The sequence below is a fragment of the Oscarella lobularis genome, chromosome 17 (genome assembly GCF_947507565.1).
Source record: "Oscarella lobularis chromosome 17, ooOscLobu1.1, whole genome shotgun sequence".
Classification (NCBI taxonomy): domain Eukaryota; kingdom Metazoa; phylum Porifera; class Homoscleromorpha; order Homosclerophorida; family Oscarellidae; genus Oscarella; species Oscarella lobularis.
The window spans coordinates 1,064,134-1,076,215 of NC_089191.1; the positions used below are offsets into that span (position 1 = coordinate 1,064,134).

The 12,082-nt window shown below is 46.0% G+C and overlaps 5 protein-coding genes across 7 annotated transcripts in view; 4 read left to right on the forward strand and 1 right to left on the reverse strand.

Moving 5' to 3' along the window:
* The window catches only part of LOC136197125 (probable serine/threonine-protein kinase DDB_G0278509), a 5,531-nt gene extending 4,336 nt beyond the window's left edge, over positions 1-1,195 (reverse strand). The window contains exons 1-2 of the mRNA XM_065986832.1: positions 686-1,195; positions 497-572 (exon numbers count right to left, since the gene is read on the reverse strand). The gene's annotated coding sequence lies outside the window, so the exon portion shown is untranslated. The remainder of the gene's footprint in view (positions 1-496; positions 573-685) is intronic.
* On the forward strand, positions 939-3,311 carry LOC136197127 (tubby-related protein 3-like). The gene is made up of 13 exons (XM_065986834.1): positions 939-990; positions 1,039-1,086; positions 1,137-1,209; positions 1,263-1,467; positions 1,518-1,588; positions 1,670-1,971; positions 2,032-2,146; positions 2,350-2,462; positions 2,519-2,633; positions 2,690-2,788; positions 2,839-2,926; positions 2,983-3,066; positions 3,124-3,311. The coding sequence occupies exons 1-13, from the start codon at positions 944-946 to the stop codon at positions 3,255-3,257; spliced, it is 1,494 nt and encodes a 497-aa protein (XP_065842906.1). The 5' UTR covers positions 939-943; the 3' UTR covers positions 3,258-3,311.
* On the forward strand, positions 3,251-5,903 carry LOC136197126 (leukotriene-B4 omega-hydroxylase 3-like). Its single transcript, XM_065986833.1, has 15 exons — positions 3,251-3,386; positions 3,457-3,756; positions 3,816-3,960; positions 4,022-4,066; positions 4,116-4,243; positions 4,298-4,422; positions 4,478-4,537; positions 4,588-4,723; positions 4,776-4,920; positions 4,978-5,080; positions 5,133-5,263; positions 5,310-5,374; positions 5,427-5,509; positions 5,561-5,626; positions 5,673-5,903. The coding sequence occupies exons 2-15, from the start codon at positions 3,604-3,606 to the stop codon at positions 5,785-5,787; spliced, it is 1,500 nt and encodes a 499-aa protein (XP_065842905.1). The 5' UTR covers positions 3,251-3,386; positions 3,457-3,603; the 3' UTR covers positions 5,788-5,903.
* Positions 5,904-6,065: 162 nt separating this feature from the next.
* Positions 6,066-7,099, forward strand: LOC136197226 (calmodulin-like protein 3). Its single transcript, XM_065986949.1, has 5 exons — positions 6,066-6,136; positions 6,196-6,258; positions 6,308-6,412; positions 6,534-6,626; positions 6,686-7,099. The coding sequence occupies exons 1-5, from the start codon at positions 6,107-6,109 to the stop codon at positions 6,881-6,883; spliced, it is 489 nt and encodes a 162-aa protein (XP_065843021.1). The 5' UTR covers positions 6,066-6,106; the 3' UTR covers positions 6,884-7,099.
* A 473-nt stretch (positions 7,100-7,572) lies between these two features.
* Positions 7,573-11,928, forward strand: LOC136197218 (ATPase family AAA domain-containing protein 2-like). Of its 3 annotated transcripts, XM_065986941.1 has the most exons (15): positions 7,573-7,910; positions 7,969-8,056; positions 8,108-8,270; positions 8,332-8,417; positions 8,470-8,664; positions 8,718-9,386; positions 9,476-9,724; positions 9,781-10,371; positions 10,424-10,739; positions 10,792-10,979; positions 11,026-11,268; positions 11,318-11,372; positions 11,425-11,514; positions 11,564-11,727; positions 11,782-11,928. In XM_065986941.1, the coding sequence occupies exons 2-15, from the start codon at positions 8,045-8,047 to the stop codon at positions 11,839-11,841; spliced, it is 3,081 nt and encodes a 1,026-aa protein (XP_065843013.1). In that variant the 5' UTR covers positions 7,573-7,910; positions 7,969-8,044; the 3' UTR covers positions 11,842-11,928. The 3 variants fall into 3 exon arrangements, with proteins under 3 accessions (XP_065843013.1, XP_065843011.1, XP_065843012.1); XM_065986939.1 differs by lacking the exon at positions 7,573-7,910 and having other exon boundaries at positions 7,919-8,056; XM_065986940.1 differs by lacking the exon at positions 7,573-7,910 and having other exon boundaries at positions 7,919-8,056; positions 11,318-11,369.
* The last annotated feature ends 154 nt before the right edge of the window (positions 11,929-12,082 follow it).

Consider the following 12,082-nt stretch of genomic DNA (forward strand, 5'->3'; position numbering starts at 1 on the left):
TTCTGGATCTGCCACTGTCATTTCTCAGAAACGCAAACAGATGAAATCAGTTTTTACTTTTTACTCTATATATAAGTTACGATATCAAAGAAGAGTCCAAGAAAACACAATCATATCGCCTGCACTAGCCGCTCTCTTACTATTCATTGACTTTATTGAGCAGGGCCGCTTACAGAAACCAAAACTCTTTACGGTCAAATCCATACAACATAAAAGTGAAACTAAAACTGAATTCATTTTCAACCTTTTCGTTACACCGCCTATCTACCACGTACGCAGCTTTGGCTATGTACCACTGGCACCTTTGTCATACATGCAACAGCTTTGCAAGGAGCACGTAGCAAAGCCGGCGGGTATTGCCATGCAAAACTGACCGAGAAACGCTTACGTACGTGTACCACAAGTATCATGCCTGCACCACATATACAGTACGTGTAGCACAGTTTAGGAGCGCGCGAGAGTTTGACTTCTCAGCGCTGACACATCATGCTCTTACCTTCAAAAGTATGATCGCGGCCAAGTGTGCGTCACCGTTGCGAAGACAACAATGAGCTACGTTCAGTCAACTCAGCCTAAAAAGGGCCGGTCGGTAGAGCAGTAGGCGGATCGAGGCTTACAAAATAAACTTTAGGTACAAAATCAAACAGTATGCGCAATTAGCTCGGTATGAAAAGGAAAAGCTTACCTTTCAGTTCCCAGACTGTCAACGCGACGTAAACGTGCGCTCATGTTTGCTAAATGAGAAGCCCTTTTCACTAAATGAAAGCGCAACATCGTCCTTCGTGTATTTTAGTTATATATATAGAATAGGAACAACAGGCTCTTAAAAAGCATTCGCAAGAGCCCTGTAGAATGGCTAGAATGACCCAGAATCAGGCAGAACAGAATGTGGGATTTGTCGCGCAAGCGTGGGTCATCGTCATAGACACGACAGACGCCCCGTATGTCTGCTTTTCCCATGTACTATTCGGGTCTGGACCGAAACGAAAGGTGAGAGACCGAGTACGAAACGAAAGAAACGAACGCTCTGTCGAATAGCCGCCCAACTACAAGCGAGAGCATGGCATGGGCTGCTCCGCCTGGAAGGCAAGCCGTCGCTCGTTGCAAGATAACCAATCGCGATTTTCACTATACAGCATACTACCGAGCGAGGAGAACACTCTCGCCGCGTCTCCGTCCGCCGTGAGACAGCAAAAGCTGTCGAAACAAGTAAACAAAGGCCTCAGGCTTCGAATTCCCCGTATAAATTCCGCTCCCCGCAGCGAGAGCTCTTGGAGCAGAAGAAGCGCGAGAGACGCATGCAGACGGGTATGGTCGTCGCGAGCAGCGGCCGATCGGCATCGGCGCGACCTCCGTCGCGCGGCGGCGTCGTCGCCGGCGCGACGAAACGGCCCCGAAGTAGCGCGCGCGGTTCCATAGACATGGAAACTCAATTGAACAACGCAAAAACAACCGTAGCTGATTCTAGTAATGATAGTGGCATTTTTATCCGATTCCTCTGACCGCTCGTTCTTTAGCTCACGTCGATCCGTCGTTGACGTTCAGCAATCCGGTAACGGAAAAATCTCAGGCCGTACCGGTTTCCAAGGTAACGGTTTAATTCAATTAATTAATCAAATTAATTAATCAAATTAATTGATTGATTAATGACATGTTTTAAATTTCGTAGTCTCAAGATATCACGAAGAAGTTGGAGAGCCTGGGCATAGCGTCGAGCATCGATTTCAATGACGACGAGAAAGTGGAAGACGTCGTCGCTGGCGACGATGACTTGCTCGTCGACTTGCCTTCCAAGTCGGCGTCGTCGCCTCAGCCGCCGGCGCTGGCGCCTCTAAGCGAACGCTCGCGCGTCAGAAAGGAGAGTCTCTCCGCCGAGCTTTCGTCGAAGGATAGCGGAAAGAAGGCCATCTCCTCTTCGGCTGCGGCGACTGTTGGCTTCAATTTGGACGATTTGGACGAGTTCGTTACGAGGTATTTGATCTCGCGGAGTTGCGATCTGGTCTGTTTCGTAATTGGTTTCTTTTGGGCCAGGCCTGCGCCCCATGGGCAGACTGTTCAGTGTCGCTTGACGCGAGACACGCGCGGACTCGACAAGAAGAAGTTTCCGTGGTATTATCTTCATTTGGAAAGAGACGACGGGAAAAAGGTGATCATAAGAGGGGGGAGGGAAAGGGAATTATAGTTACGTGGCGGCAAGCTTACGACAGGCCAGCTTCCTTATTCTACCATTGTGGGTGTGGTCTTGGCTATGTACAGTACTGCTAATGCATCTATAAGAGTCTTTAGAAATAGGTTCTTTGCTGATAAGCAACGTCGTTTCTAACGTTCGTGCCTTTATCCATTTGGTAGATCTTTCTGTTGGCCGCTCGTCGTCGTAAGAAAAGCAAGACGTCAAATTACATTATTTCCACCGATCCCACCGATTTGGCGCGCGACGGGGAAAGTTTCAAGGGAAAACTAAGGTGAATTGTCCTCGTTCGTTTGCCATTTTCACACAACGAAGCCTCGACCGACATAGATCCAACTTCATGGGAACTCAGTTTACCATCTACGACTCGGGAGTGAATCCGTTGAAAGGCGAAGCCCTTCCAGACGGATCGAACGTTCGCGAAGAACTGGCCGCCGTCACTTACGTACGTCCTCCACGCCCCCGAGGTGTAAAAACGCGAAAACGGACTCTTCTCTTTAGGAGACAAACGTTTTTGGAATAAAGGGACCGCGAAAAATGTGCGTGATAATACCGGCTATGGGGATCGATCGAAATCGGTTGAGCGTTCGGCCGAAGAAAGTGGGTCCCTGTGTTCACCGGCCTCGATTTATATAACCTTTATTTTTTAGGCTGAGGAAACCTTGCTGGAGCGTTGGAAGCGCAACGACATGCAGAACTTGCTCTGTTTGCATAACAAGGCTCCCCAGTGGAATGAAGGTGGCGATTCTTCTTTTTTTTTCTATGTGACGTTAAACGTTTTTATGTTGTTTTAGATACGCAATCGTACGTTCTTAATTTTCACGGGCGCGTTACGAAAGCGTCGGTGAAGAATTTTCAAATTATTCACGCGGAAGACCGTAAGAATTGCGCTATGTATTGACTATGTTCCCTGAGCCAATAGTCATTCTTTTCAGCTGATTACATTGTCATGCAGTTTGGTCGCGTTTCTGAAGACGTATTTACTATGGATTTCAACTATCCCGTCAGCGCTGTTCAAGCGTTTGCGATAACTCTGAGCAGTTTTGATAGCAAACTGGCTTGCGAATGAGAGTTTGAGTGTGGGGTTGTGTATGCAGGTAAATAATCACTGGGTGTACTTTGATAGGCAGTCGTCCGCATCTGACCATCTGTCTGAGTTTTGTTCTGACAGTGCGGTTAAATGCTACAAAAAAAAACGGTACAGTACCTCAAAATTTCACTCAAATAATTAAGTTAATGAAATATGCTTACGCTTAATTAATGGATAGTTACGGGACTCCATGATGACTCGTCCCGGAAGTGACTCCCTTTGTTAGCCGTTGTCGGTCTTCTGCGTGCAAGACGCTTGATTTCCGTGGAGAAAGGAGACTTCAGAGTTACTTTCAGGCCGTGGCGTATCGCTTGGTTTGCAGAAAATGGCACTTCTCTTAGCAGCAGCCGTTCTTCTACTCATGACCATTGTTCTACTCTTCGCAATACAATGGTGGAAAGAGAAGCGAGAGCATCGACGCATTGTGAGCCTATTTCCAGGTCCAGAAGCCTCTCTCCTTCTGGGGAATCTCGACAAGGTACTGTACAAACATAGGCAAAAAGGGGGGAAGAAGGAGGGGCTGCATGTTTTGCTTAGATGACTCCAACGGAAAAATCTCTGTCATTCAACGAAAGTTTGCTCCTCCGCTTTCCCAAACTATTTCGCCTTTGGGCTGGTCCACTTTTTGGTGTGATCATCGCGACGCATCACGACGTCATAAAACGCGTCCTCCTAAATTCCAGTGAGATGATCACATAAGACACAATCAATCACTTTCAAGTCTTTCCTTAATTAATTCCCAGCTCCAAAATCGGAAGAGTTCTATAGACTTCTTCGTCCTTGGCTAGGCAAGTTCAAAACCCGATTTTCTAGCCAATGTTATTGAACCAATTATAGGCGACGGCCTTCTTATAAGCAAAGGGAAAAAGTGGCTTCGAAACAGACGCCTTTTAACGCCTGGCTTTCATTTTGAAATACTCCGCTCGTACATTGACATTTACAACGAAGCAACGAACATACTTCTGGTAAATCTTTACTTAGGGTCTCTGCTTTTTTTTCTGTAGTCCAATTATATATAGACCAAGTGGAAATATTTGGCTAAAAATGAAAAAGCTGTCGACGTCTTTGATTCCTCTTGCTATTTGGCATTAGACGTAGTACTTCGTTGTGCCTGCAGTTATGAAAGCAACTGTCAGACTCAAAGGCGAGATGTTCTCCTCCAGGCTATTGTTTCGAATTTTTGATAATATTTTATTTAGTGAAAGCGCTTACGTTCGTTCCATTGTCAGTCTCAATGAGATTCCCGTTGCCCGAGTTCTGTAAGATGTCTCCTCGTCCAATGAGTGTAGCAGCAATGTTTATTGTCTAGCTTTCCTCCTTATCGTTCTGATTTCATCTTTTATTTTACTCCAATGGGTTGGAGAGCAAGAAAAGCGGTCAGGACGGCTCATCAGCATTCAGAGGCTATTATACGTAATCGCAAAATGCAACTGATCTCACAGAACGTTGGTCAAGTACGCACTCTGTGTCGAACATAGAGATGTATTTTCTTTTTAGCTTGAAAATCAGAGGGGAAAACGTTCAGATTTTCTCGACATACTTCTCCTAGCTAAAGACGATGAAGGAAGAGGCTTGACAGACACGGAAATTCGCGACGAAGTCGACACGTTTATTTTTGAAGGCCACGATACAACATCATCAGGTATGGAAGAATAGTTAGACCGTGGACTCTGTACAGTATTTGATCAATAAATGCCAGGACTGGCTTTTACTCTGATAAATTTGGCTCGGTTTCCCGACTTTCAACAGAAGTGCTATGAGGAAATCAAGTCAGTTTTGTCCAACCGTAAAAATGTGACATGGTAAGCGCGGAGAAAATGTTTAGTTACTTTTTTGAGGGTAATTTTGCTGAAGGGATGACCTTGGAAAATTTACGTACCTTTCAATGTTTATCAAGGAATCCCTTCGACTCTATCCACCCGTTCCTTTTATTTACCGGACGGTTGAAGAACCTTTTGAAGTGGACGGTTTTTCTTTCTCCAAAGGTTTCTTACACCCTTTTTCATCTATTAGTTGATATTGTATATATAGGCTGTGAGATTGTTCTGGCGATTACTTTGGCCCATCGGAATCCTCATATATGGGAAAACCCGGACGTGAGAACCATCAGGAGTCACGTTTGCAATGTCAAATTTCTCTAAATCCTAGAAATTTGATCCTCTGAGATTTTCCGCAGAAGCGGCAAAGAATCGAGATCCTTTTGCGTATTTACCATTTTCCGGCGGTGCAAGGTGAGCAGAACAAGTGCACGTGGTTATTAGCTAGACTGTATATTGATTCAGAAACTGTATTGGTCAAAACTTTGCCTTGCATGAAATGAAAACTGCTTTGGCACTCACACTTTCAAGGTACGTCAAGCCCTTTACGTCATGATATAAAATTAATATGCGCTAGGTTTGAACTTCTTCCCGATTCCTCTTGTGAGCTGAAACGAGCTCCCTACCTCATTCTCAAAACAGAAAACGGCGGAAGAGTCTACCTTCGAGATAGGGGCTCAAGAGACAGTTAATTAATTAATTATTTAAAGAGACTGTTGAATGCACGCCAGTTGTCGGACTCGGTGGACAATTTGTGTAGTTAGATGAAAATGTGTGACGTTGACTTGACACAACAAATAATCGTTGTTTTAGGGATATGTAACACAATTTTTAGAGAGACGACTAAAAATAGCAAACGCAAGCGGACATCACCGACGAAAAGAATGTTGAAGAAATGAAGCCTAGTTTGAGCACTGATAATTAAGACGGAAATGCGACTTTTTTGGAAGTGACGTCACGACATAGAGCACGCTACTGCACTTTCCTTTCTCCCAAAAACTCGGCGAAACGATGGCGTTCTCTCGTCCTCCTCTATCGAAAGTAGGCGCAAAGTTTCTATAGTCGTTTCGGTATCGCGTTTGAGCCGCGCAATCCACCAGCTCGTCTTCAAAAAGTACGACTTAGACGAAAGCGGCTTCATCGATACAAAAGAACTCAAAAAGGCAGGCCGAATCGATCGATATGACGCAGCGTATCCGAATATCTGCTCAGATGGTCTACGATCTCGGCCACAAAATGACGCAAACCGAACTCGTAGCGGCAACACAAATTCTCGATAAGAACAATGACGGTCGCATCTCCTACAAGGAGTTTTCGGTAAGAAAGAAAGAAAGAAAACAAGGGGAAAAAATTAATTAGGAGGCGTGGCCAAGACTAATAGTTAGACCAGGCCAATTAAAATTTAGCTATATAATTAAGTTCTCCGTGACTTGCACAGGATTGGTGGAACTCCGGTTCTGATCGCTTTTCTTCGTTGGAATTAACCGAAGAGGCCGAGCAGCGGCTCACCGCAGCCATAGATTTTTTCAAAGTACGTTTAGTTCCGTTTTTAGTTTACCCTCAGACATCTGCACTACATACACCATATAGTTTTATGACAAAGATCACTCGGGCGATATCGATCGCAAAGAATTTCGCGCCGTTTACGATAGTCTCAAGAAGGCCGGTCACAGTCTGGGGTCGTTTGACGACGCTCTCGCGTCTCTCGATACCAGCGGAGATGGTCTCGTTTCTCTGAATGAATACGTAAATTGGCTGATGAGAACGAAGGCTCTTAAACTCGTATGAGATAAAGAGGTCCGGTCTCTGTTTCCTAGACAACTGCTCCGCCCACGCGCTTTTCGTTCATTTGCATGCATTCTTTTTTATTTCATGTCGGCACTACTTTTACCTATAACTTGATTAGGCTCCTATAAGAAGTGCCTTGTATTCAGTTTCTGCATGTTTGAATTGAGTCATTTCTGTTCATACGGTTTGCCTGCGTAATCATTTACTTATATCTTACTCGTCCCGTTCAACGTCTTTTTCTGCACGTTTTGGTTGAGTCATTTCATGCCTCTTGCTTTTTTCCCCTATTGTTCTGGGATCAATAATTAGAAGGATGATGATGATGATGATGCCACGCCCAAGTAGAATCAAACTGCACATGATGGCAAAGCTAAAATTTATAATTGTGAAAAAGTTTTTGACTTTTTTTGCTGGTTAGAAGGAATGGCTGGCGCCTAATTAGAGCCAGCATTAACATTATTTATATACTTTTATTACTTGTACAGTCGAAGAGCGCGTTAAACATACATCTACAAATAGTTCTATCAGTTTTTCGGTAAAGATAGAAATTTCGTTTGTCGCCCTTGCGCAATCAATGTCCCGGATTCGTTCACGACGTCAGCTGTTGCGAATCCCAGCGTTTTCCCCACTTTGAGGCAATGGGCATTGATAAGAAGTCTTTCTCCCGGTCGAGCAGCCTTCGTGAACCTGCATGCGAAAAAAAGCTCGCGAGTTGAGAAGCGCGCGCTAAACGATTTCACGAACGTGATATTGAGGTCCGTGGAGACTCCTGGCGAGCCAGAACCGGTTGTCATAATAGCGAGAGTCGTTGCTACGTCAACGACGGTTGCAGTAAATCCGCCGTGCAAACCGCCGGCTCGGTTTACGTGCGATTCATCGACTTGGAGCTCGAACGAGCACTTGCCTTCGCTCACAGACACGACGGACATTTTTCGAGCAACTCGATCAAAGCCCGAGCCTTCCGTGAATGCGGATAGCAGTTGGCGTAACGACTGGAGTGTGTAGCGAGCCATTCGACGTCGTCACAGTAGGCCCCGTATATTAGCGCGCTTGCGACCGAGAGAATCCATGACATCGAGTGGCAGGAAAACGCGCCGCTCGGCGCCTGTAGAGAAAAGCACGTCGCCAGGACGTCGCATCACACGATCGCTTACCTCAGAAATGGGAATCAGAGTAAGAAACGACAAACGCGCGAGAAAAAATCGAGTTTTTCGCGCTTTCTAGGATCCCATTGAAGCTTTGGGTCTAATCGACGGCGAACCGAAACGAAAATGGCTCGATTTCACTCGGCGTCGTTCGCTCGCAGCGAATCGGAACGCCGCCGCCGTCGCCGAAGTCGATTCGGATCCTTTGGAAGAAGTCGATTCTCCGCGCGTGCGCCGAAAAGGTTTTCGCGAAACCGTGAATATTTAATTGATTAATTTTAATGAAATGATTCGATTATGAAGAAATTCGTAGAAGTCGACGCGCCAAACGTATTAAATATCACACTTTGAATGTCGCTCTTATTGGAGATGCAATTCACAGGGGACAGGTTAGACACCTTAATTTATTTAATTTATTTATTTATTTATTTATTTTTTAAGGAGAATTTTTGGAGTCGAGTCCCGCACGTGCGGGGAAGTCATTCTAAAAAGGCTTCGCTCTCTACTAGAGCAAAGGATACGATTTCAAAGAAAGTCGAAGAAGAGAAAGAAGTCGGGGAGGAAGAAGAGAACGAGGAGGAGGAGGACGACGAAGAAGGCGAGAAAGAATACGAAGCAACAAGCAGCAGCGAATCAGTAATCAATAAATATAAATTAACAAAAAATAAAATATTTTTCCTTGTCTCTAGTCTGCATCCGAAGAAGAAAGTCGCACGTACAATCTCCGCGAAAATCGTCCAGCGATCCAACGCTACGAAAACGAATTCGGCAGTCGCCCGAACAACTCCGCCTCGACAACGATAATCAACTCCCCCGCATGGCGTCAGAATCGACGTCATCATCGCGCGCGCGTTCTCCAAAACGATTCGACGACGAGTTCTTCGTCCGAAAGCGATTCGGAAGCGAAATTCAGTCGACGTAAAAAGAAGAGTCTCGCTCGCGCGCGACGTCACGTTCTCCCAATGAATCTAACGCGCGCCGACGTGACGAAAAAATCGTTGCTAAGGGAACGCGTTCGCGTCGGATCGAGTCTCGCCGACATCGATCCCATGGCGATCGATGCGACGTGCACGTTCGAGAGCGTCGGCGGTCTCGCGCGTCACGTGGAGTCGTTGAAGGAGATGCTCTTCTTTCCGCTTCTCTATCCGGATTTGTACGGGAAGTTGGGCGTGACGGCGCCGCGCGGCGTCCTCTTTCACGGGCCGCCGGGCACGGGGAAGACGTTGGTCGCGCGCGCGCTGGCGAACGAGTGCAGCAAGGGCGAGCGGAAGGTGTCGTTCTTTATGAGAAAGGGAGCCGACTGCTTGAGCAAGTGGTTCGGCGAATCGGAAAGACAACTGAGGCTCCTATTTGATCAGGTTATTAATCAATTAAATAATTTAATTAATTTTAATTAATCTAATTACTTAATTGAATTACTTAATTGAATTATTTTATTTTATTTTAGGCTTACAAGTTACGACCTTCGATTATTTTCTTTGATGAAATCGACGGTCTCGCTCCCGTCAGATCGAGTCGGCAAGATCAAATTCACAATTCGATCGTCTCGACGCTTCTCGCTCTCATGGACGGCCTCGATTCGCGCGGCGACGTCATCGTCATAGGAGCGACGAATCGCATCGATTCGATCGATCCGGCACTTCGACGGCCGGGACGATTCGATCGCGAACTCGTCTTCCCACTTCCGGCCGACAAGGTAAAGTCTTCAAACCCATCGCGCCTCCTTTTCTTCAAACAAATCAATTATTATAGGCGCGCGAGCAAATCCTAAAAATCTGCACCAAATCGTGGGTCCCCCCTCTCAGCACTGACGTCCTCTCAGACCTCGTCGCTCAGACGTCGTCGTACACGGGCGCCGATCTGATGGCCCTCTGCTCCAAAGCGGCCATGTGCGCACTTCGACGCACGTATCCGCAAGTCTACGCAACGACCAATAAATTGGCTATCGACGTCGATAAGGTTCGCGTCGGCGAAGAGGATCTGTGTCGCGCTTTAGCGTCCTTCACGCCGTCTTGCCGACGTAACAACGCGTCGCCAGGGAAACGGCTTGCACCGTTTCTTCGTCCCCTACTGGATTCCGAACTCGAAGACCTGTTCGACACGGCTCAGCGTCTACTTCCGGGATATCAGTCGCTTAGCAACGTCTTGACAACGACTTCTATTTGCGATTTGGATGCCAGCTCGGCGTCTACGGCTTCGAATCCTGCGATTCTAATCATAGGTGAAGTGACTCACTTGGGGCCTGGCCTCATTCAAATGCTCGAAGGGCTTGCCTGTTTTTCTCTCGACATCGATTCTGTTCTTGGTCGCACGGTGAGAAGCCCGGAGGAAGCTTGCGTAGAGGTAAAATTAATTAATTACATTAATTACAATTGACTGATTTGAGTTGTTGAAGATTATACGGGAAGCCGAGAAGCGCACTCCTTGTATTTTATACGTTCCCGACGTGACGTCATTGTGGGCGGCAGTGACGTCATCATTTCACCTAACCTTTCTGTCTCTGATGAGAAGAATGTCGACTTCGATTCTCACCGTCGTGACGAGTTTGACGCCTTTCGACTCACTTCCGGAAGAGCTACGCAGCGTATTTCGGCGAGAAATGAAAACGGTTGTCAAGGTGATCACGTCTACGGGTGCCAGAAAAAGGCGTTCCTTCTTCGAAGATCTTTTCTTGACGTATCCGTTGAAGGAGCCCGCGCAACAGACAAAGGGTAAGTAAAAAATACTTTTATAGATTGAATATAATAGATGAATATGTTCTAGTTCCTGCTCATCCTTCTATTCCAATCGTGGATACGAAACGTGAGCTGTCGGAAAAGGAGAAGCGTCGCTTGGAGAAGGAACGCGAATCGACGCTCCGAGAATTGCGCATCTTTTTGCGAGATCTCACAAATCGGCTTCTCGCCGATCGAAAGTTCACGCGCTTCGCAAAGCCCGTCGACAAAGAAGATGTACCAAAAAATATTTATTATGCGCTTTCATTAATTATCTACGTAGGCTCCCGATTATTTCGAAGTGATCCAAAACCCGATGAATCTGTCGATGATAATGAAAAAAGTCGACCAAGGCGGCTACGCGACTCCAAAACAGTGGCTCAACGATATCACGTTGATTCGAGATAATTGCTTTGAGTACAACCCGGAAGATGAAGTCGGATGCGCGCTGCGTCACAGAGCGGCCTCTATGCATGACATAGCGTACTCGTGGGTCTCCAGGGAACTGGATTCCGATTTTGAAGCTGTTAGTAAAACAAATTATTAATTATCTTAATTTTGAAATGTTTTTTTAGCTGTGCGAGGAGTTGGAAGAGGGGCAGAAAGAAAAGGAGACTACGGAAGAAGGTGGTAGGATATTTGTATACTAATTCAATGCAGATAAATATTCTAATTGAAAAAGATTGTGAGACATTGGCCGTGGTGCCTGGCACTGAGACGACTGATTTCGACATGAGTGGATTCGAGTTACATGAAGACAATGATGCCGAAAGTAAAATCAGTAAATAGTCTTGCCAAAATTATGCAGAGATGTTCTATAGATCGTTCTTTGGTGGTCGATCATGATGCTCTTGAAAGATTACTTGCCCTAGTCGTTCTGACGACTTTCGATTGGAACGTCCGCGAACTGGAGCAAGCCTACAGTCAGCTCAATTCTTTGGTGATCAGACATAAGGATTGTTGGGACAAAACGAATCTAATCAAGGCAATTAATTATTAGGATTTAATAATCAGGTTAATTAACAGCTGAACATTCTAGGAGATGAGCGATTGCGTGCATGGGCTCGAAAGCGGCAGCGTCACAGCAACAACCACTTGACATTGAAATTCGTCGAGTGCTAGTTGCGTTGATATATATTTCTTTATTTAAAGGGTTCAGCATGCAAGTAAATGAGAAACAAAACGACCCGCCTCGGTTCCTGTATACATATAGACGATATTCGTTTGTTTATCTACATCCGGGATATTATGTAGAAAATTTGAGCATAGCTTCCCCTCTCCTCCATCCGCCCCCTCACCCAGACGGGCAAGGCCAGGTGGGCACCTGCTGTGAGTCAACG

Excerpts from the sequence above, each read along its gene's own strand:
- LOC136197127 (XM_065986834.1), top strand. The coding sequence starts at position 944 with ATGTCTGCTTTTCCCATGTACTATTCGGGTCTGGACCGAAACGAAAG. Across the intron at positions 1,468-1,517 it reads AACAACCGTAGCTGATTCTA|CTCACGTCGATCCGTCGTTG; the intron begins GTAATGATAGTG and ends CTCGTTCTTTAG. Across the intron at positions 3,067-3,123 it reads AATTATTCACGCGGAAGACC|CTGATTACATTGTCATGCAG; the intron begins GTAAGAATTGCG and ends CATTCTTTTCAG.
- LOC136197126 (XM_065986833.1), top strand. The coding sequence starts at position 3,604 with ATGGCACTTCTCTTAGCAGCAGCCGTTCTTCTACTCATGACCATTGTT. Across the intron at positions 3,757-3,815 it reads TTCTGGGGAATCTCGACAAG|ATGACTCCAACGGAAAAATC; the intron begins GTACTGTACAAA and ends TGTTTTGCTTAG. Across the intron at positions 4,423-4,477 it reads AGCAACTGTCAGACTCAAAG|TGAAAGCGCTTACGTTCGTT; the intron begins GCGAGATGTTCT and ends TATTTTATTTAG.
- LOC136197226 (XM_065986949.1), top strand. The coding sequence starts at position 6,107 with ATGGCGTTCTCTCGTCCTCCTCTATCGAAA. Across the intron at positions 6,259-6,307 it reads ATACAAAAGAACTCAAAAAG|ATGGTCTACGATCTCGGCCA; the intron begins GCAGGCCGAATC and ends ATATCTGCTCAG. Across the intron at positions 6,627-6,685 it reads CAGCCATAGATTTTTTCAAA|TTTTATGACAAAGATCACTC; the intron begins GTACGTTTAGTT and ends TACACCATATAG.
- LOC136197218 (XM_065986939.1), top strand. The coding sequence starts at position 7,952 with ATGACATCGAGTGGCAGGAAAACGCGCCGCTCGGCGCCTGTAGAGAAA. Across the intron at positions 10,372-10,423 it reads CGGAGGAAGCTTGCGTAGAG|ATTATACGGGAAGCCGAGAA; the intron begins GTAAAATTAATT and ends GAGTTGTTGAAG. Across the intron at positions 11,269-11,317 it reads TGGATTCCGATTTTGAAGCT|CTGTGCGAGGAGTTGGAAGA; the intron begins GTTAGTAAAACA and ends ATGTTTTTTTAG.